The sequence below is a fragment of the Mustela nivalis genome, assembly GCF_964662115.1.
Source record: "Mustela nivalis genome assembly, chromosome: 10".
NCBI lineage: Eukaryota > Metazoa > Chordata > Mammalia > Carnivora > Mustelidae > Mustela > Mustela nivalis.
The window spans coordinates 22,725,369-22,749,074 of record NC_139029.1 but is presented as its reverse complement, the minus strand read 5'-3'; the positions used below and the strand labels follow the sequence as shown (position 1 = coordinate 22,749,074).

Genomic DNA, 23,706 nt, shown 5'->3' with positions numbered 1-23,706 from the left:
AAATAAATCGGACAGGGTGCCTGGGTGGCTCAGTGGGTTAAGCCGCTGCCTTCGGCTCAGGTCGTGATCTCAGGGTCCTGGGATCGAGTCCCGCATCGGGCTCTCTGCTCAGCAGGGAGCCTGCTTCCCTCTCTCTCTCTCTCTGCCTCTCCATCTACTTGTGATTTCTCTCTCTGTCAAATAAATAAATAAAAATCTTAAAAAAAAAAATAAATAAATCGGACAGTTAGTGGGTAGACAGTATATATATATATATATATATATATTTTTTTTTTTTTTTTAGATTTTATTTATTTGACAGATAGAGGTCACAAGTAGGCAGAGAGGCAGGGAGAGAGAGAGAGGAGGAAGCAGGCTCCCCGCTGAGCAGAGAGCCCGATGTGGGGCTCGATCCCAGGACCCTGGGAACATGACCTGAGCTGAAGGCAGAGGCTTTAACCCACTGAGCCACCCAGGTGCCCTGACAGTATATATTTTAAAAGGCCACTAGCAGCCCAAATAGAATGATTTGTGTTCTTGACTTGTATTATACTTAGTACATAGAGAGATGGCTGTGAAGTGCAATGTGATTTATAAAAAGTTTAGGAGAGGAAGTGAAGTGTAACTTAACCAGTGTTAGGGGAAACTTGGACCAAAATGCCCTAACAGCAAAAAAATTTCTGGGGCTCAAACAAAGAATTTATGCTGACAAGATGTAATTTGGAATGAGAGCTTCCTTCCCTCCTTGGTGGTGGTGAATATTTGAACAGGACCTTTAAGTAATGATCAATACACTTGACAAATTGGGGAAATGAAAGAGTTAAGCTGACCTATAAACTGCTCAGCTCCAAAACATGTATTTTAAATAATGCTAACAATAGCCTGGAAGTTCTTACTTTGCATGCTGCTCCTGTGCTGTAGGTTATTTTGAAAGGTGATTCAAATAACCTTTTCCCAAGTATCTATTTTGCAACCTCAGGGAACTCACAGCTGTTACAGTCATTCTAACTGTCCTGATATAGCTCAGAAAATATTTCAAAGTGGTGTTGACAGGTTGAATCCAGGTGTCCTTTTGGATTTTCTTTCCTTTCCTTTCCTTTTTTTTTTAAAGATATTATTTATTTATTTGACAGAGAGAGAGAGAGAGAGACAGTGAGAGAGGGAATACAAGCAGGGGAAGCGGGAGATGGAGAAGCTGAGGTACTGGCCAGCAGGGAGCCTGAAGTGGGACTGGATCCCAAGATGCTGGGATCACAACCTGAGTGGGAGGCAGACGTTTAACGACTGAGCCACCCAGGCACCCCTTTCTTTTCTATTCTTTTCTTTCTTTTTTTTCTGGATTTTCACTACTGAATTTGCTTTTTTACAATTGAATTTCAGAATCTCAAAAACATTTCTTTATTAATGCAATAATTGACTTAATGGTTCTGGGTTAATGTATATATAGTGATGTTGGAAACTAAATTAAAATGATTAAGACTTAAATTGTTCTCTGGGAAAATTACTTAGCCTTTTGAGGTTAAAAGAAGGATGGAAGAAAGGAAGAAAACAAATATTAGAATTTAATTATATGGGAATGTTGCTGAATATGAGATAGTTTTTAATCATGTAAAGGAGGTTACCACAGTTATTTAGGAAAATAATGTGCTTAAACTTTACAATAAAGAGGCTTAGGAATCTTAAAGTGCACATAAAGTAAAATCTTTAACCATAAAGCCCACGAAGAGAGATAGCCATGATGTCTTTGCCTGGAAATGAAAAGAGTGAATGAATAGAATCAATTTAATACAGCTAAATGTTTAGCTTAATATTTTAAAAATTTACTTGAACTCAATAAGATTAATGCCCAATATTAGAATTGTGCTGGTAGGATTTTTAATGTTATTACTGGTATTCGAATAATTTTTTTTAGAAAAAGTGAAAATTAGCCATAGTCCTGTTACCTTCTTTTAAATTTTATTTATGGAAGGGAAATTTTATTTATAAGACTTTTGGTCAAGAAATTCAACTGGAGAATTGCTGATCTTTAGAGAAACAGTACAGAATTGAAAATAAATATTTTCGAGTGTGGCATGAAAATATTTAATGCAATTTTTGTCTTACAGTTATTTGTAGAGGTAGGAATTACTAGAAAATGACAAGTACTTCTAATCACTAGGGTACACACGAATTTGAAAACCACTCCCTTTTCATTTGAGTAGGAACTGGGCCCACAGGACTTATAACGGTCACTGTTCTCAGAAGCAGGTGCAATTGTTGGTTAATTGTTTTCCTTTCCTTTCTGAGTGGCAGGCCATGTATATCATGCTGGTTCTGAAATGTTACAGTATTTTCCCACAATCAAGGTCATAATTTCTTTTTATATAAGTGATTATTGATTTCTGTACTGGAACTTGATTCTCAAGTTCCCTTCTTAAATGAGGAAGTAGAAAAGTGGGAATAACCAAGAGAGTAACTATGAAACTTTTTTTTTTTTTTAGCAGTAAAGAAGCTATTTTTACCTTGTTCACAGATATTTTGGACTCTAATTTGTGTGGAATTTAATGATACCTCTATCCTTATCAGCTACCTGGAACTGTATAGTAGGGGAGGGGAATTAACATTAATTTAAATTGTCTAATAAATTCAAGGAGCCAGATGTATACAGTTTTAGTTTGATAAGTGGAACTACAGGGATGAACAAAAAGAGTAGAACTATTATTTCCACAGAACTCTGATAATTTGGGAGTAAGTTATGAAAGATGAGTAGTTTTCATTTTGAGACCAGTTAACTAGAAGATTAATTAACAAAGTTAAGATCATTTTAATAAGTCTATAAGATACATTTTTTCCTCAAATGGTCAGAATGCAGTAGTTACAGTAGTACTTTACAGATAAAATTCCCTTATACAGATAAATTCCCTATTTTTCTTCCTTGATAGTTGTGAGGATTTTATTCATCTGTTGTTTGAATAATTTCTGAATATTAAGTTAGGGTTCTTAGAATTACTCAGGGCCTTTAGTCTTTTCATAGACCCCATATCCAGTTTGTGGACAAATTTACCTTAAAGTCTATCTTTTTTTTTTTTTTTTTTTTTTTAAATTTGACAGAGAGAGGGGGAAGAGAGGGTTGTTCATAGAACACTCCAAGCATGGCCCCACCTCATAACCTTTGCAACAGCTAATCCCTTTGCCTAGAATGCTCCTTCAAATATCTGTTTGGCTCACACCCCCAGGTCTTGGATAAAATGTCACTTTTTTTCAGTGAGGCCTTTCCTGATAGCCTTATTTAAAATTAGAAGCCCTCTCCTTTCTGGCACTGCAGTTTCCCCTCCTTTGCATTTTTCTCCCTAACAGTGGCATATTTTATCTTTTTCTGCCTACTGAGAATTTTCTTTTACTGCTCTTACTGCACTTCAAAGAGTACTAGGATGCATAGTACGTGTCTAATAAATAACTTGAATTATTAATAAATTCTTAATTAGCCAAATTGTAAGGAAGATGTTTTAACTCTACTCTTGATAGGTTATTCATACTTATTTAAGAGAAGTGCAGGTGTCTTTGTTGAAGTGAGGTGAATTTGTTTTAGGAAAAACTTGTTGCAAGGTTTTAGCTGTATATGCAGTATAATGCTTTCATGTTGCCTGTTTCTACAAACCAAGCTGACTCAAATTTGCATGACTTCCTGTAGAATTTCTGGTAAGAAAAATAACAGTAAATGTATGCTTACTTGTTTTTCCAGACCTTTGCTTTGAGATTTTTTTCTTAGATCTAGACTTCTTATTGTGTATTTATATTATAATGTACTGTTTTAATTTGGTGACTCCTGGCATAACCCATCAAATTAGAGAGTTTATTTTATCATTTACTTTAACTCGGAAATAGAGAATTTTTCAGTGGAAAACTTGATGTGAGTGGATTGACAGAATTTTTAAAAGGATGCTTAATAAGTTTGTGTTGCCCTCAAATTCTCTGTATTTATAGTTGAACTTAGAATTACAGTTGCCAAAGAAGAACCTGAATTTTACTCAGTAATTTAATGTCTTTAACAAAGAACAAAACTGTCTGGAATTGTGTAGGAACAGGCCTGCCTGGGACTAAGAGTGACTAGCTCTCTCAAGGCTCTTTATAATCCTGTGGTTATAGCACTTTTGAGAACATGGTTAAATTGTAAATCGTTGTAGGGTGCTTTATCACTCTGGAATAAAAAGAAAAAGGTAATGCATGTCCATGGGAAAAGTAAAATATTTCAGAAGCGATGCATAATGATAAAGTAAATCATGCTTCTGGCCTCCATCTCCGGTCCCCTTGATCCTGACAACCAGTTACCTCTTTGTAACTTTCCAGATAGTTGATGGGTATGAAAGCTATACATTACTCACAAATATTTCTCTATATACTGTTCATACCATCATGTGCTCTTTGCAGTTATTAGAGTCTCTTAGCCATCTTTCCATATTTCTTACAGATCTGTTTGATTCTTTTTAACCTCAGCATAATGTTTCATTTTAAGAAGCATGATTAAATGATGGTATTATATTATTTCATGCATTTGATTCTCATTTCATTTAGATGTTAGCACTAGAGTATTGACATAGGATATTTAAATTCTGACATACCTCTCTTCAAAGTTTAAAGTAGTCTCTGTTGTGTTATTGACTTAGTCTTACTGGTAGTACATTGTCTTAGTTTAGTTGGCCTCTTGCTCACTTGCTCTTCCAGCTTCCCCTTTCTTCATCTTTTTCCTCTTTCTCCTTCCTTCTTCTCCTTAATTTAAATGGATTTCTCTGTCATAGACCATTCCTTCTAATCCTGCAGTGAAGTTATCTTCTTTGGTTAAAAATGCAACTATTGTATAGGAAATGGGAATGTCCCAGATTCAACATTTTAAAAGTTAGGTTCTATAAAAGATAAAATTACTTAATGTCAGAGAGATGGGTTTAGAAGAAAATTTTCCTATAAGATGTGTAGATGCTGAGTTTATGCTAAACTTTAGGGCTTTGTAATTTTTAGTACCTTCCAGCTGTGGTGGGTTATGGGTTTTTTTTTTACAGACTGCTTTGTATTCTTATGTCTCTTACGCGATTAACATTAGTTCATCTGAATAGACAGGTACAAGAGCATTTAACTGTTGATGTGTAGTTGAACTCTTGGGGCTGGGAGATGGAACAGAAGCTTGTTTTTATCATACATCTTTTAACATTAATAGGACATACTGTTTGATTTGGTGGAAATTCCTTTGCTGGGGATTTTTTTTTTTTTTAAGATTTTATTTATTTATTTGACAGAAATCACAAGTAGATGGAGAGGCAGGCAGAGAGAGAGAGGAGGAAGCAGGCTCCCTGCTGAGCAGAGAGCCCGATGCAGGACTCGATCCCAGGACCCTGAGATCATGACCTGAGCCGAAGGCAGCGGCTTAACCCACTGAGCCACCCAGGCGCCCCGGGGATTTTGTTATTTTTGTTAAGAATTGAAAAATTGTTAATTTTTTAAAGAATTGAAGTTTGTTAAGAATTGAAAATCTAATAATGAATTATCCTTATCCTTGGAAGTGGTACTTCCAAAAGGAATAAGATGGGATAAAACTTGCTCTGTTTGCTAAGTGGACAAACACTGGAGACTAGGTAGAAAACTTAATGCTAGAACTGTAACCTTTCAAAACTGGCCATCACTACAAAGCTGGTCTTTCAGTGCCTTTATTCAGCTGACACACATATTAGCTGCGATAACATTATTAAACCAAAGGGATTCAAACAGGTTAGAATTTCCTTGTGTTTTGCTTTTCACTGCATGCAAACCATTGTTCTTTGAGTGGTTACTTTAATAATCTTTTCCTCCCTTATTTAAGGTCACAGAGTTGCAGTTTAACATCCAAGCAAATATTTGAAGAAAAGTTAGAGTTACATGAAAAAGATTATGACCTGAAAAATATGTGGATACCTCCATAGTCAAAATTGAAGGAAAAATTAATTGAGTTAGGAGACCTAGGTTCCTGTCTTTGATCTGCTACTAATTAGTGATGTGGTCTTAGTTAAGTCATTTTAACCTCTCTTGCTCCTAAACATCATTTTGTTTTTCTTTTTTCTCTTTTCTTTTCTTTCTTACTTTCTTTTTTTTTTTTTTTAAAGGTCAGAGTCATTGTTCTAAGTTTCTCCTAGCTTTAAAATTCCTTGATGTACAAGGAGTACTCTATCAAATGTGTAATCTAAGGTTCCTGTTTTGGGGTTACAGTTAGGAAAGTGGTGGTATATATTTTTATTTTTCTTAGTTTGAATATTAGAAGATTCATGATTTTACTGTAGTGTATAATTTCTGCTGAGGTATTGAAGTTCCTAGAATGCCGCTTTGAATTTCTAATTTCTTGCATATCTTTCGTATTTTAGGAACATTTGAGTTTTGTGCTTGTGTCCATGATAATATTGTTACAAGTATGTAACTTTAAAAATACAGTGTCATAAGAATATCATAAAAAGACTTGTAGATAGAATAGGCTTGAAAGTTTGTAGGCCTTGGTTTTTTCTTACAATTTCCTTTCTTTTTTTTTTTTTTTTTAAGATTATTTATTTATTTGACAGAGATTACAAGTAGGCAGAGAGGCAGGCAGAGAGAGGAGGGGGTGGGGGGAGGGAGCAGGCTCCCTGCTGAGCAGAGAGCTGGATGATGCAGGGCTTGATTTCAGAACCCTGAGATCATGACCTGAGCCAAAGGCAGAGGCTTTAACCTCCTGAGCCACCCAGGCACCACTTTTCCTAAAATTCTTAATTGTATTTTCGTTTCCTCCTGAAATGGTTCTGTGGTACTTACCTTTCATGTCTTTTTCTATCTGGTCACAGTCATCTTTTCAGAGACTACTAAATAAGCATTTATTGGTGGGTTAGAGAAGACACAAGGGAAAGAACTTAGATGTTGTCCCTATTTCCAGAGCTATCTGTTTATTTATTTATGAAGATTTACTTACTTATGTAATCTCTACACCCAACATGGGGCTCAAACTCATGACCAGAAGATCAAGAGTTGCTTGCTTTACCGACTGAGCCAGCCAGGTGCCCTCAGAGCAACTTATGATTTTGTTGATTCTCTGACTGAGCTAACTATAAAGATTACTGTGTTTCAGTACAGCAGGCCCAAAATAATATAAAAAATTCTGCCACTTTTCTTTCTCACCTTGTTTTTGGTATGGGGAGGAGAATGCTGTGTTGAATCGATGACCTTTAGGTGCTTTTGTACTCTTGAGATAGTGATGTGATGTGAGAAATAGTAAAAAGGTAAACTGGACTAGGAGTGCCTGGGTGACTCAGTCAGTTGAGTGTCCGATGCTAGATTTCTGCTCAGGTCATGATCTCAGGGTCGTGAGATAGATCCCTACATCAGGCTGTGTGTTGGGCTTCAAGCTTTCTTGAGATTGTTTGACTCTCTCTTTCAGGGGGGGAAAAAAAAGGTAAACTGGACTAGAAATGAGAGAATGGGATTTATGCATTAGTTGAGGCAGTAGGCATTACTGTACATTAGAATAAAAAACCTTTGATTAACAGAAGATATTCACCTTAGAAAAGTCACTTTCTTCATTCCTTGTAGGTAGTAACAACTACTTAGAGTTGTAAGGAAAATAAATTTTTTCAAAAGCACTTTATGGACTGGTGTTATAATTGGGGGGCCAGTGCATATCTTTTGGATAGAAAGAATTAAATCCTCAAAGTGGAATTTTGGTAAATACCCTTTATCCTTTTACAGATGTATCTTTTCTTTTTCTTAAGATTTTATTTATTTACTTGACAGAGGGAGAGCAGCAGAGGGAGAGGGAGAAGCAGGCTCCCCGATGAGTGGGGAGCCCGACATAGGGCTTAATCCCAGGACCTGGGATCATGACCTGAGTCAGAGGCAGTTAACCACAGAACCACCCAGGTGCCCCTATAGATAGATGTATGTTATTTTAAGCAAAGTGTCTGTGTAAAGGACTGAACCATCAAAGCAGAAGAATGCAATCATTGTGAGCTTTATGAAGAGTCTATGGAGGGAAGCTTTCTTTAAGGATCTTTTAATAACTTTTTTTTTTAAATTTAACTTTTTTTAAGAAGATTTTATTTATGTATTTGACAGGGAGACAGAGAGGGAACACAAGCGGCCGGGGTCGGGGGGAGTGGGAGAGGGAGAAACAGGCTTCCTGCTGAGCATGCAGCCCAGTGCAAGGCTTGATCCCAGCACACTGTGATCATGACCCAAGCCTAAGGCAGACACTTAACAACTGAGCCACCCAGGCAACCCTAATAACTCTTTTAAATGAGCTTGAAAGAGGTGCCTGGGTGGCTCAGTGGGTTAAAACCTCTGCCTTCAGCTCAGGTCGTGGTCTCAGGGTTCTGGGATTGAGCCCCACTTCGGGCTCTCTGCTAGGTGGGGAGCCTGCTTCCCCCTCTCTCTATGCCTGCCTCTCTGCCTACTTGTGATCTCTGTCAAGTAAAAATAAAATAAATGAACTTGAAAATAAGGTCACTTAAAAATGACTTGAGTTACAAATATTCTTACGAATACAGAAATTTTGTTGAACCCTCTTTTGAAAAAGAAAGACATACTTTTGAATTTCTGACTTTTAAAATTCTTGGTATACATTTTTAACATTGTCTTTGTAGATGACAGTAATTAAGAATTGGTGGCATTTCAGATGTCTTTGGATTCATAGAGAACGTATTCTTGACTTTGAATATGTTTACTGTGCTGTCAGTCTCCAGTTCATTTTACTTATGCTTTTCTCCTCTAGGTTTTTCGTTGGGATATACGTTGCACATTTATGGCGATTCTGAGCGTGAGGGCAGACTTCTGCCAGGCTCAGCACAGCGTTTTCGCTGACAAGTGAGCTTGGGGGTTCTATGTGCCATAATTAACCTTGCCTTGAAGACTCTGGACACCAAGACTGGCCTCAGAAATAGTTGGCTTTTTTTTTTTTTTTTATTACAAGCATATTTCTTTTAATGACTCCAGTAAAATTAAGCATCAAGTAAACAAAAGTGGAAAGCAACCTACACTTTTAACTTGTCTCACTAGTGCCTAAATGTAGTAAAGGCTACTTAAGTTTTGTATGTAGTTGGATTTTTTTGGAGTCCGAAGGTATCCATCTGCAGACATTGAGGCCCAAGTTGAATTTGGATTCAAGTGGATTCTAAATACTTCTGCTTACCTTGAAGAGAGAAGCTTCTTAAAGAATAAACAAGTTGAATAGAGCAAACACTGATCGATAGTAGGCATTTTAGTGGTCTTTTTTAATGTTTTCTGCTGTGAAACATTTCAAGATTTATTGATTTTTTTTTTTTTTTTTGGTCATTTCCCCCATCACACCCATACACGCACGCTCACACTTTTTATTTGCCATAATGAACCGTCCAGCCCCTGTGGAGATCTCCTATGAGAACATGCGTTTTCTGATAACTCACAACCCTACCAATGCTACCCTCAACAAATTCACAGAGGTAAGACTGCAGTTTGGTCTACTTTTTGGGTTGATTGATCGGTACAGTTATAAATGAACAGCATTTTGAAGGCATCTCTTAACCCAAGGCTGTTTAATTCTTTGTTTGGAATATGGATCATTCTCCTACTAATCTTTGTTCGAATTGGGTTGAATTAGCTATAACAGGTTTTTAAAATAACATTTATGGAATTTGGGGAGACTTTAGAAATTACCTAGTTTTTCAATATCCTTTCTACATAGCAGTTCATCGTATTTTTAATAATAAAAATAATTAACATTTATTGAACACTTAGTATGTATCCAACATTACAATAAGCAGTTTTGTGCATTATATCATTTACTACTCAAAATAGCCCTATGAGGTATAGGTACTGTTACTGTCTTCATCCTCTAGATGAGGAAACTGAGTTTCAGAGCAATATGGTAATTTAGTAATTTACCTCAAGGTATACAGCCTACGGTAGAACTGTGTCTGACTCAGAAACCCATGTCTGCCTCAAATATTCTAGCCTCTTTTGATGAAAACGTACTCCAGAACTACTTAGCAATAGTAACCATCATATACACGGATTAGAACCTTACAGGGAGGAAAGGTATTTTAGATAACATTTTTATGTCAGATCCTTCATTTTCTCTGCTATATTTATGGAGTAGTCTTAGAGAGCTGAATGAACTCCTAGGGATCCTAAATCCACCCCTCTCATGTTACAGATGGCACAGTAGTTCAGAAGAGGTTTTGACTTGCTTAAGGACACAAATATTTACTATAAAAATTTCTGTTACAACCTTTCAGTGAATGGCCACTGTGGAGTTCATTTTAGTAGGATTTTATCTGTACTTTGAAATGTTTTAAAATTACTGACTCCATGTAATACTAACAACTTTTCCTGTGTCTGTTTTAGAAGGCCTTTCTGTGAGAATTAAATTCCTTTAGCAATTAAAATAACTTTACTCTTTAGATAACAAAATGATAGATGGACACTTTTTTTCTTTTTCTTTTTTTTTTTTTTTAAAGATTTTATTTATTTATTTGTCAGAGAGAGTGAGCATAGGGAGACAGAGTGGCAGGCAGAGGCAGAGGGAGAAGCAGGCTCCCTGCTGAGCAGAGAGCCCGATGTGGGACTCGATCCCAGGACGCTGGGATCATGACCTGAGCCGAAGGCAGCCACGTAACCAACTGAGCCACCCAGGCGTCCCTAGATGGACGCTTCTTATAGGATAGCATTGTTCCTGCTCATTTATACTTAATTCCCAGAGCTTCTTAACTTTGTGTACACAGTGTACAAGTTGATTCCAGGCCTGTGTGCCATTAGGTTGTTCAGTCACCTTTAAGCCTCGTTGAATTATGTGATAATATTTTCAGCCTATGGATTCCTTGGCCATAGACTCCAGAAGTGGCAGAGGCCACTGTCCTTTAACTATAAAAAGATGTTAGTGGCCCACTGAAAATAGGTGGTCACTGGATTAGGCATGAAGTAGGAAAATTTTTAAAGGAACAAGGCTGCTGCTTTTTTTTTTTTTTTTTTTAAAGATTATTTATTTATTTATTTGACACAGGGAGAGAGATCACAAGTAGGCAGAGGCAGAGGGAGAAGCAGGCTCCCTGCTGAGCAGAGAGCCCAATGTGATGCAGGCTCCATCTCAGGACCCTGGGATCCTGACCTGAGCTGAAGGTGGAGGCTTAACCACTAAGCCCCCAAGCCTCCCAAGGAGCAAGGCTTCTGGCTGTGATGGTATATATGTAGGCTTCGTAATATGATACCACTTTTAAATCTTAATTTCAAAATTACCTCTGCTTTTTCATTTTATTAATTTTTTAAAAGATTTTGTTTTTAAATTAAACATTTTTTTTGAAACACAGGGAGAGAGACAGTGAGAGAGGGAATACATACATATATATATATATTATTTATTTGACAGAGAGAGCACGATCACAAGTAGGCAGAGAGGCAGGCAGAGAGAGAGGGGAAGCAGGCTCCCCATTGAGCAGAGAGCCTGATGCAGGGCTTCGTCCCAGGACCCCGATATCACAACCCAAGACAGGCGCCCCAGGATCACACTATGTTTTAAAAAATCTTCCCCCATCCTTTTTAGTATTATTTTTATAGCTGTCACAGTATCCTGTATGAATGTGCCATATTATGTTACCCTGTTTTTGGACTATTCATCTTTCCATCTTTTTACCATTCCAAACAGCCTATGTTGAACACACTGGTACCAAAATATTTGGGTATATCTTTAATTACTTTGTTAGTATAAATTCTCAGAAGTAGAATTTCTAGGTCAAAGTGTATTGTGCTTTTATAGTTTTTGTGATGTTACCAAATTGTCCCTTTATAAAGGTGATTGTGTTGATGCTTCCAGTAAGAGCCTGAGTGTTCATTCTATATGTTGCCACAATGAGAATGATTTTTATCTTTGTCTAAAAATGATGTCTCATTGCTTCAGTTTATTTTTAAAGCTTTGGTTGCAGATTCTAAAAGTATGATACCTTGTATTTGTCTTCTTTAAAGGAACTTAAGAAGTATGGAGTGACAACTTTGGTTCGAGTTTGTGATGCTACATACGATAAGGCTCCAGTTGAAAAAGAAGGAATCCACGTTCTAGTGAGTGTGTAGTGTTTTCATCTTTCACTACAAACAAGTAGTACCTTTTTTTTTTTTTTTTTTAAAGATTTTATTTATTTATTTGACAGAGAGAAATCACAAGTAGGCAGAGAGGCAGGCAGAGAGAGAGAGAGGAGGAAGCAGGCTCCCTGCTGAGCAGAGAGCCTGATGCGGGACTCGATCCCAGGACCCTGAGATCATGACCTGAGCCGAAGGCAGCGGCTTAACCACTGAGCCACCCAGGCACCCAAACAAGTAGTACCTTTTAAACTTAACTATTTTTAAAACCAGGCCCTCAGAAGTATGCTTTTTTTTTTTTTTTTTCTTTAAAGATTTTATTCATCCATTTGACAGAGAAATCACAAGTAATCGGAGAGGCAGGCAGAGAGAGAGAGAGGGAAGCAGACTCCCTGCTAAGCAGAGAGCCCAATGCGGGACTCGATCCCAGGACCCTGAGATCATGACCTGAGCCGAAGGCAGCGGCTTAACCCACTGAGCCACCCAGGCGCCCCAGTAGTATGCTTTTTAAGCTTATAGGAGATACAGTGTTGAAAACAGTCTTTAAAAGGTTTTTGAATTGGCAGTTTTGTTCATTTGTGCCCTTAAAGTCTATGTATGTGGAGTATTTTCAACAATGAAAAGCAAAATTGAGTGTACACTTATTTTAAGAAAATGGAAATTTGCATTTTGTTTTCTCTAGGATATTATTGCAATATTTAGCTTTTGTATCTAGGCTACTGGTTTGAATCTAACTGAAACTAATTTCCATAAGAAATTTTTAAGTCACATGGAAATACAGTTGGCTCTTGAATGTGAGGTTAGGGGCCCGACCAATAGCATTATATAGCAAAATACATTAACATGTATTTTGTATGTTACATGTATTATGTGCTATATTCTTACGATAAAGTTAGCTAGAGAGAAGAAAATTTTATTAAGAAAAGATAAGCGAAAATACATTTATAGTACTATACTGTGTTTATTAGAAAAAAATCTGCCTGTAAATGGACCCACACAGTTCAAACCTGTGTTGTTTGAGGACCAGCTGTATTCTTTCTGACTTTGCAAACACTAATTCGTTACTTACTGTTTTGTGGATAAACCGATAGGGGACAGAAAAGCCTGGAGAAGAGGTTAAGATGGGAGAGGGCATCTTGCTTCTGACACTTTGTGGTAGGTTTCTAAGAAGGTTTTCTGTGATTAGGTTTCTTTTATTTTCAGTTTGAACATGAAGCGATTGGAATTATTTTAAATTCCTCCTTAGTCTCTAAGTACACTATTTCTTTTGTTGGAAACAGGAGCCTCAGATTAGGTAAAATGTTGTACCTTCTTGCCTATAAATAGTTGTTTGAAGCTCAAGAGCATGTAATGAAATGACCTTGTAGTCTTAGGTGTTTTAGTAGGGTTCTTTGATTTAATTGTGGGAAGACAGTATTGTAGGAAGAGAATAAGAATTAGAGAGTTTTAAAGTAGTTGGTTAGGAAGAAAGTAATAAAGAAGATAGTGATAGGAGGTTATGTTCTTTTTTTTTTTTTTTGAAAGGTCTGTAGTCTTTATGCATTGGTCAGTAGTTGGGAAGGCAGTTCATACAAAGAAAATAAATGTCCTGTTGGTAAGGCAGTTGTCTTATATCTGATCCATAAAGTTTCCTTACCTCCATTTGGTGAAACACAAAAACTAAATAGCCAAGCATTATGTTTTTAAAAAATGTATTTTAGGGCGCCTGGGTGGCTCAGCGGGTTGAGCCGCTGCCTTCAGCTCAGGTCATGATCTCAGGGTCCTGGGATCGAGTCCCGCATCGGGCTCTCTGCTCAGCAGGGAGCCTGCTTCCCTCTCTCTCTCTGCCTGCCTCTCCATCTACTTGTGATTTCTCTCTGTCAAATAAATAAATAAAATCTTTAAAAAAAAAAAAATGTATTTTAATAGAATGCCATGGTAATGATTTGCTTGTATTCCCATTTCTAAAGGACTTTAAGGTGCCCTGGCTGGAAGTCATTGGGGATATGTATAAAATGTAATCTTGTGTTTAAAGATATAAAAACAAAAATTTTAACTTCTGAAACTAGGTTGACTATGAGTTCTTTTTCCTATATTGTGAGTATGTTCTCCAGTGGGCAGATGAGAAATCAGTTTGTTTTGACAGATGGCATGGATGAGAAAATGAACTGTGGGTTGACTATAGTTTGTTTGAATCAGTAATGTTGGTAAACACTTCTTTGAAGTAGAAGTGAACTAAAGAACTTGAACTAGGATGTTGAAGATAATGGTGAGTCTGGGATTTATTCTGTGCATTTAAATTGACACTTTGGTTTAAATAGCTGTGATCAGATAAAATTAAAAATCTAACATTTAGAATTAAGCTTGGAATTTCTTTCCTTTTTCCAGAGTTTTTTTTTTTTTTTAAGATTTTATTTATTTATTTGACAGACAGAGATCACTAGTAGGCAGAGAGAGAGAGGAAGCAGGCTCCCTGCTGAGCAGAGAGCCCTAGGCGGGGCTCGATCCTAGGACCACGGGATCATGACTTGAGCAGAAGACAGGTTTTAACCCACTGAGCCACCCAGGTGCCCCCTTTTTCCAGAGATTTTAAGTGGATTGTTAATCTACTTTTGCTAGGTGAAGAAAGTTTGGAATATTTTGTGGTTTTATTTATTTATTTATTTTAGAGAAAGAGAGAGAGTGTGAGTGGGGGGAGGGACAAAGGGAGAGAAAGAATCTCAGGCAGACTCCATTCCGAAACCAAGTCAGATGCTCAACTGACTGAGCCACCAGGTGCCCCTGGAATACTTTATAAGAGGATATCCCCCAAATTAGACCTTTAAAATCTTTTAACTAATGTTCTTGCAAATCGGAGGCATATTGGGAAAGACTAATGGCGATTTCAGTTATGTCAGTTTGAAGTTCAGACAGTTCTAAATTATTTTAATGATTTTTTGATAGAAACTGCTTAATATGAACAAGTGAAGCATATTTCACATTATTGTTACTTAACTGGGTGCATTTTAGGTAGTATTAGAGGAAATAAGCTCATATTCTAAGGCACTTGCTTCCTGGTTTTACTGCTATTTACAGTTAAACTTAGTGACATTTATAATGATAACACTGACAGCCCTTTAATTATGGGATGTAGTTGACAAACATAATGTGTTGTCACGGCTAATGGGCTACATGAAGTGTTCTAGCGGTGCCCGTAATGAGTGCAGAATCAATTTAGTGCTTTGTCACTTTTTTTTTCTTTTTCTTTCTCTAGCATCTTAGAGTATCCTTATCCAGCCTCATTAGAGTAATCTTATGTTTTAAAAAGAATTCCCAGTGTTTTTGCATATCTGTTCTTGAAGCTGGATGGGAGTAGGGGAATGCAAAATGTGAATTCTCTTCCCTTCTTTCCTTAAAGCTGATTTATGTTGGTTTCTTGGGCCCTTTTTCTAGGTAGAAAGGAAGATAAACCCTGCCTAGATGCTCATGGGGTTGGTCTTAATTAAAAAACAACCCAAGGGGTGTCTGGCTGGCTCAGTCAGTGGAGCATGCAACTCTTAATCTTGGAGTCATGAGTTTCAGCCCCACCTTGGGGGTAGAGGTGACTTAAAAACACGCACATAAACAAATTGATGAATGTAAAAAGAAAAAGGGATACTTGGAAAAAAGGTCTCCATTTGCTCAGGAGCCTATCCTGTGGCACTGTGCTTGTTAAATGGGATATGTATAATTTAGGCAGAGCTTCAAAAATATTTAGTACTTGGCTATTTATTTATTTATTTTTAAAGATTTTATTTGTTAGAGAGTGTGCATACGTATGGGGAGGGGCAGAGGGAGAGGGAGAAGTAGACTCTTCTCCAAACAGGAAGCCAGACACATAGGCCCCTGGGATCATGATCAAGTCGAAAGCAGATGCTTAACTGACTGAGCCGCCCAGGTGCCTCCCTACCCCATTTTTAAAATATATAAGCACAAAGATGGTAGTATATTTCTGTTATGATATGCTAACTACTGGAGATTTCTTATGAAAGAGCCTTTCTCTAAAGAAAAGGCATCAGAGCTTAGAGCTCTTTGGGGATAATCCTCAAAATATTTGTAGAGATCGATGAGATACTACTTGGTATACTTCTGTGCCAGAGTGGACTTTTAAATTATATTGACAGGTGTTGTATTCTCTCATACTTTGCCTAGGCCTTAATAACAGTCTCCATTATGTCTAATTATTGCTTTATTCAAATAAAAATATTTGAAGAACTCTAGTTTTTTTTAACCACTCTGATAAGAGATTTCTATAAGATAAAATTAGATGCTTACAGTGCTGACATGTCATCTAGGTTAAGTTATTTGGCACACAACAATTTTGATCTTAGAAAAAACTTCAGTAGTGATCAGAATTGTGTTAATAAGAATAGGTATGTGTTGGGTCACCTGGGTGGCTCAGTCCATTGTCTGCCTTCAGCTGAGGTCATGATCTCACGGTCCTGGGATCAAGCCCTGTGTTGGGCTCCCTGTTCAGCAGGGAGTCTGCTTCTCCCTCTACCCTTCCCCCTGCTTGTATACTCTCTCTCTCTCTCTCTCTCTCAAATAAATAAATAAAATCTTTAAAAAAAATGGAATAGGTATGTGGGGGCAACTGGATGGCTCATTCGGTTGGGTCCAACTCTTGATTTTGGCTCAGGTCATGATCTCAGGGTTATGAGATTGAGCCCTGTATTGGGCTCTGTGCTGTGCATGGAGCCTGCTTAAGATTCTCTCCCCCACCCCCTGCACCCACATCCCCTTAAAAAAAACAAAACCAGGTGTATAAAGTATAGTTAGTTCAGTTTGATCCACCCTGTTTCTGTGCAGCTGTTCTGCATTAGATACTATGCTGCAAAAAATAACAGTGTAATATAAAAGATCTTTTCTTTCCAGGATTGGCCGTTTGATGATGGAGCGCCACCCCCTAATCAGATAGTAGATGATTGGCTAAACCTGTTAAAAACCAAATTTCGTGAAGAGCCAGGTTGCTGTGTTGCAGTGCATTGTGTTGCAGGATTGGGAAGGTAAGCTCTTATCTTTGTCTCAGAGTTCATTATCAAAAATTTCACTTTGGTAGAAGTTTTGTATTTATTACCCCAAATACGTAATTACCTGAAGGAAAAGGAAATGAGAGCAGAAGCTGGTTTAATGGTTTCTTTTTTTTTTTTTTTTTTTAAGATTTTATTTATTTGACAGAGATCATAAGTAGAGAGAGGTAGGCAGAGAGTGGGGGGGTAAGCAGGCTCCCTGCTGAGCAGAGAGCCCAATGCGGGGCTCAATCCCAGGGCCCTGGGATCATGACCTGAGCTGAAGGCAGAGGCTTTAACCCACTGAGCCACCCAGGCGCCCCTGGTTTAATGGTTTCTTAAGGCAGCTTTTTGTGTTTCGTGGGTTGTCTGCTTCTGACTTAGTGGATGATGGCTCAGAGATTGTTTTGAAACTGATTTAATGTAATTATCTTATATTTGAGCTAAAAATTGGTCTTAATTCAGTATGAGTTTTTTTCCTCATTATTTCACATTCTAAAAGGCTTTGAAAATGGGTCTTTGAAATGGGCAACAAAATGGAAATAATTTTAGATTCCGAAGAATCTATATGTGGTTAATTTTGGATTGAGATGAATGGGAAGTTAATAGGTGCAGAGCAGATGGCTGAACTTTAAACTTCTGAAAGGAGATGTACGGAGAACGAAAATTAACTTTGATTTTAAAACCTTTTTCCTTGAGCATTGCATGGAATGGTGTTGCAACATTCTCATCAACAGCAGATTAAATGCCAATTTATCATGTGCACTTTGACTCAGAACATTAGTGCAGGCTGCTCTTGCCTCAAGGTGGTGGTGACTCAGATTATTAGTCCTGCTCAGCCCTTTGTTTGCCCTTTTCCTTTTTTTGCAGTTTAGTGTGGTACAGTTTCTTCTTCAGGGTCAGAAGTTCCAGTCCTTACTCTGAAGGGTGAAGGTAGTGTTCTAACTTGACTTGGGCAGTTTTATAACTGGTAGCTATCCTACAGGTAGCCCAGAGTTGGTACCATGTAGTGGACATTTTGAAACATCATTTCCCTTGCTAGATTTTTGTCTGTGTGTGTATTACTATTATTTTATTGTTAAGGAATCTGCTTCTGTGACTGTCCTGAAACTCAGACTGGGTGTTAACAGTGATGAGTCCTGGAGGTAACTACACTTTACCTGGACTTTATGGTTATAACCACTGTCTTCTCTCTCTACCTCAGCTATAAACCCAGACTCATAAGGCTTCAATCCTTGCCTTCCTGTTCCTGAAAGATGCCAGATCCAACTATGTTGGAGACTTTTTCAGAGGAGGAGACAGCTTTGTCTTCCCAGAAGACAAACCCTCTACTTTGCTTTATGAAGCAGATAGCATCCCCAAACCACAGATAGGTTGAGACCTGCTCAGGCCTCAGTGTCCCTTGTTAGATGTTAAAAAAACTAAGCCCACGTACTTACAAAGAGATCTGTTCTTCTTTTTTTTTTTTTTTTTTTTAATTTTTATTTAGTTATTTATTTGACAGACAGAGATCACAAGTAGACAGAGAGGCAGGCAGAGAGAGAGGAAGGGAAGCAGGCTCCCGGCTGAGCAGAGAGCCCGACGCGGGGCTCCATCCCAGGACCCTGGGATCACGACCCGAGCCGAAGGCAGAGGCTCTAACCCACTGAGCCACCCAGGCGCCCCAAAGAGATCTGTTCTTAATGACCAATTCCCTAACATCTTACTAGCTCCAGAAAGGATTTTGTTGAAGAACTCTAGCAATTTTTTAGCATTTGATGAGGAAAAGATATTAAAATGGGTTTGTAATGAATTTCTGAGACACTCAATATAGATGACACATTTGGTCTTTTTTTTTTTAACTGTGATGTTGGTTAAAGACTAATGAAGAATTTTTGATGACATAAAATGTGAAAATTTGAGATAATAACGTGATGTTTTAAAGAATAAAGATTTTGTTTAGAAAGAGTGCATGCCTGCAGGGGAGCAGGGAGAAGCAGAGGGTTAGGGAGAGAGAATCTGAAGCAGGCTTCACACCCAGTATGGAGCCCCCCACAGGGCTTGATCTCACGATGCTGAGATCGTGACATGAGCCAAAATCAAGAGTCCAGCACTTAACCTTCTGAGCCATTCAGGCGCCCCAAGAGTAAAGATCTCTTAATGAAGATACAGAATTTAGTGCTTTACTAGAAGTGGATGACACCATAGAAACTCTCCTTTACTGTATAGGGAAACCAGATATTTAGTATAAGAGAAAAAAGGAAAGCTCAAGCTTTGCATTATTTTGGTAGTATGTAATTCTGGATTTTAAAAAAAGTCTTTCAGTTTGCCTGGGTGGCTCATTCGGGTAGGCATCTGCCTTCAGCTCAGGTCATGGTTCACAAGTCCCGGGATTGAGCCCCGCATCGGACTCCCTGCTCATTGAAGAGTCTGTTTCTCCCTCTTCTCCCTCAACCCCTCTCAAGATTCTCTCAAATAAATACATCTTTTAAAAAAAAATTCCTTTAATTCCAAAGACTTTTGGATATTTACAGATGGGTTTCTCTCTGTAGGGCACCTGTGCTGGTTGCACTTGCTTTGATTGAATGTGGAATGAAGTATGAAGATGCAGTTCAGTTTATAAGACAGTGAGTATAAAGTTTTATGTTCAGAAACACATAAAGCAAGACCATACAAGAAGAAGGAATTATGGAAAGTACCCTTTGTAGTATGGAATAATTTGTTGGCTTAAAAGATTGTTTGATTGAAGAAATCAAAAGGAACAAGTGGTAGAGAGACTTGTAATAGTACTGTTGGTTCCCAGATTTAAAGATTTTCTAATTTAGGTGGCAAATTTGGACACTGTAGGATATGTCCAGTATATGACTTGAATATCTAGGAATCTTTAAAATGAATAGCTAGGTAGTAGTCTTAAGTGATCTAGTGACTTTGAATGGATGTCTAAAATACCTTCCAAATGTACCTAGGACCAAGAGGCAAGGAAGAGAATCTATAAAGAAGCAGTTAATCACTTAGGACTCTTAGTGACCTGTTCAGGCACAAAATCAGGATGATATTGCCCAAACAGAATCTTGGCATCGGTCTGGACTAATGGGCCATGTTATTTTGTTGTCCATAATTCTTTAGCAGTCACTATCTTGTCCTTTCTCTTTCAACCTTTTCTTTAAAAAAAAAAAAAAAAAAAAAAAGGAAAGAAAGACTGTCATAAGAGGGCATAAAATGTATGGTAGCAGCTCTAGGAAGGTGACATATTTCAAGGAATGCCATCTGGGTCTGCTGCTTCATACACTGCTTGCTCACTCATCAGCCCTTCCTCTGAAGAAGTGATAAGGTATAGGAAATATGCCCTTTTTTAGCTGTGTGGAGTTAGAAAGGCCTTAGGCCATAAATAATGCATTTCAGGGAGTCAGACAGCTCTTTTTTTTTACATGATCAAGTTTGTCATTCTTGTATTTTCAGAAAAAGAAGGGGAGCATTCAATTCCAAACAGCTGCTTTACCTGGAGAAATACCGACCTAAGATGCGATTGCGCGTCCGAGACACCAATGGGCACTGCTGTGTTCAGTAGAAAGAAGTGTAAACAAAGGCTGACTTGATTGTACATTTAGAGGGAACTCTTGGTACCTGGAAATGTGAATCTGGAATCTTAACTGTGTCACCAAAGTAGTGATGGATTCAATACTCCTCAACCACTTTCTTAATGATTGGAAAAAAGCAAACAAAAAAGAAATCCCTCTATAACATGAATAAAATATTTAAGAAAAGAAAAAGAGAAAGAAAAAAGGGATTAATTCAGTGAAGGATGATTTTGCTCCTAATTGTTAGAGTTTGAATTTCTGCCAGGATTGAATTATATCAAAATCTCCTGTCTTTTTTAACTTTTCAAAATAGGTCTCTAAGGAAAACCAGCAGAACATTAGCCTGTGCAGAACCATCTGTTTGGGGAGCACACTTTTCCATTATGCTTGGCACATAGATCTCCCTAATGTGGGATTTTTCTTTCTTTCTTTCTTTCTTTCTTTCTTTCTTTCTTTCTTTCTTTCTTTCTTTCTTTTGTTTGGTGGTGGTGGGTGTATATTTTCCCACTCTTCTCTTTCCCCATCCCTCTTTTTTCCCCTAATACATGTTATAGATGGAATAGGAGAAGCCCTTGTTGCTGTAGATGTGTGTGCAGTCTGGCAGCCTTAAGCCCACCTGGGCACTTTTAGAAAAAACAAAACAAAAAAAAGAAAAAAAGAAAAAAAGAAAAAAAAACACCAAAAAAAAAAAAAAAAAAGCAGTGGCATATATATTATATGATCCAGATGGTTTGTAGTCTTTCCTGATGATGGAGGTGTTCATGTTAGTTTCTTTTCTTGAAAACCCTATTCAACATTAGGCAAAGTAGCCAAGAGCCTTTCGTTTTGGTTTTTATTTCGGTAAATTAGTGGGGAAATAGCATTTTAAGAATAGTCTTTCTTCTCAAAGAACTTGGCTGAAAGTCAAATTTTTCTCTTTTCCAACCAATGAAGCTAAGTGGGTATCCCAGAAACTTCTGTTTTCTGAAGGGGAGCACTCCAGGCCATCACTAAAGATGTGTCCAGGCAGAGAGTTAGCACACCTTCTACACTTTCTAGAATTGTGGGTTTGTAGCATTACTCTGATTTTCTGTTAATGATCTCAGAGAATGCTGGTAGTTTAAAATTTTTATTTAGGACTTACTTGTACTATGAATTTTCAGGAACAGTAAAAGGAATAACAGCAAAGATAGGATATTTTGGACTTGAGAAATGCCTGGGATGTGTACTTTCCAAACCACCCCCTATATGTACAGTTCAGTTTAACCACTGATTGCCTTGTTATTTTCTTACTAGGTTCTTTTTGGGATTAAAAAACAAAATGCTGGTTTAAAACCAGCAATGCCTAGTGAGTGTGTGTCCACAGGCCATACAGGGTAGAAGAGAGACAGAAAGCAACCCAATGAGTAGTGAAGAGATTGTTGCTAATGAAATGGTGTACTGTCATTTTCATGGATTCTTTGCCAGGTTCAATGTGCTGATCTAGAGAAGCTGTCTTCTCCTTTGCAGAAGGCAGTAGTGACCGGGCTGCATTGACCAAGCAAGTTGAAGTTCACCATCCAGGGCTCTTCCACTCGTCATCTAAATATTACTTAGTAATGCTCTGCTTCTAAGGATTTGTATAAAGGCTTAGGGTCATCTTATCTTGCTGGAATTTGCTATGCAGAGCCACAAACTTCCCGTTTTTTTTAGGATCAGCTAGGCCAGTAGGAATGGACTGGGACCTTGTCTCACACTGATGATACCTCAGATGTTGGCTGGCTATGTGAACTGCCTATTTCCTATGCCGGAGTTGTTTTGATTTTTAACTAAATGAATATCTGTAGATTCTCTCCTCTCCCATCCCAGAAAATAAAACAAAATAATGCTTTTTGAAACTTTTTAGAATTTTAAAGTGAAAAATGATGGTACTCTCCAAAATTCTTTGTTTTAGAACCTGACAATAGATTCCTTTACATAGGTTCAAGATCAAAATAGCATCCCTCTAAACTCAGACTGTCTATTGACTTCAAGGGTTTTGATCAATACAGTAACAAACATTTTCCCTTTAACATGCTCTGATTTTTGTTTGTGGGGAGTGTGTGTGTGTATGTGTGTGTATATGTGTGTGCAGTGTCCAGCAGTATCAGTGCCTGCCTGAGATAGGAAAATTACATTCCTGGTTCTGTATGAGAAGGGTGTATAAAGCGACAAGAAACATTATCCCTCATTTTGTTTTAAATTACATACTAATGTTAATTGTTCTCAGAACTGGATTTTCTTCCTCAAAATTAAAAGTTTTTTTTTCTTTTGGATTTAATGAAGTATTGCTAGCTGAAGCCAGTTTGACATGGTGAGAGAGATGTCAGACTGATGAAAGGTATGCAGCCTGATTTAAAACCAAACCCCGAACCCTTTTAAAGAACAATAAAACTTATTTTACATGCTGTTTGTCTGTGTATCGTTCTCCACCTCATGTTGAATTTCATTTATGTCTCCTTAGAAAATTTGGTATTCTCAAGGCCTGTTCTGTTAATTACTGCAAGGAGGTGAAATAATTAGAGGTTGGGAAGTTCAAAGATTTCATGCCGCCCAGGTATTCAATAAGGGTAAACTTAACTGGAGTTCGGATACTTCTGGTACATTTCGTGGTTTAGTTCTTGGACACAGCACTGTAGGAATTACTCATCTTATCTCATTCCAAGGGATTTGTTTATACCATAAATTGTGATAAAGCAGCTTTTTACTCAGACTCTTAAGAGAACAGTGAGAAAAGAGGAACCTTGTATATCATAGGACTGAGGGGTTGAAAATTTCCCTTAGACCATGGGCAAGTGTCCATCCATTCAGAAAACAAGCTTATCTGCTAAGGTACTAAGAATGAGAAGACACTTCCCACTTTGGCAACTAGTCTAGAAGAGGAGTTAGAGCTGTAGATGTTAAGAACAGGGTAAGCGGATACATGGGTGACTTACAATTCATTGATCTCCTGCCTATTTTAAATTTCCCACCTCCTGTTTATTACCTACCTTAGATTCAGTGGTCCACTGTTAAATTCACTCATGGTTGCACAGCAGATTGCCCTGCCCCATCTCTTGCTTCATTATACTTGCCTGGCTAAGCTCCATTCTTGGTTAAGCTTA

At 37.7% G+C, this 23,706-nt stretch overlaps 1 protein-coding gene across 3 annotated transcripts in view; it reads left to right on the top strand.

The window, feature by feature from the left end:
- Positions 1-23,012, top strand: part of PTP4A2 (protein tyrosine phosphatase 4A2) — a 30,718-nt gene extending 7,706 nt beyond the window's left edge. For all 3 annotated transcript variants that reach the window (XM_082685784.1, XM_082685782.1, XM_082685783.1), the window contains 5 exons: positions 8,711-9,416; positions 11,932-12,024; positions 16,915-17,045; positions 19,580-19,654; positions 20,487-23,012. In XM_082685784.1, coding sequence (XP_082541910.1) covers positions 9,321-9,416; positions 11,932-12,024; positions 16,915-17,045; positions 19,580-19,654; positions 20,487-20,595 — 504 coding nt within the window. In that variant the 5' untranslated portion in view covers positions 8,711-9,320 and the 3' untranslated portion in view covers positions 20,596-23,012. The remainder of the gene's footprint in view (positions 1-8,710; positions 9,417-11,931; positions 12,025-16,914; positions 17,046-19,579; positions 19,655-20,486) is intronic.
- The last annotated feature ends 694 nt before the right edge of the window (positions 23,013-23,706 follow it).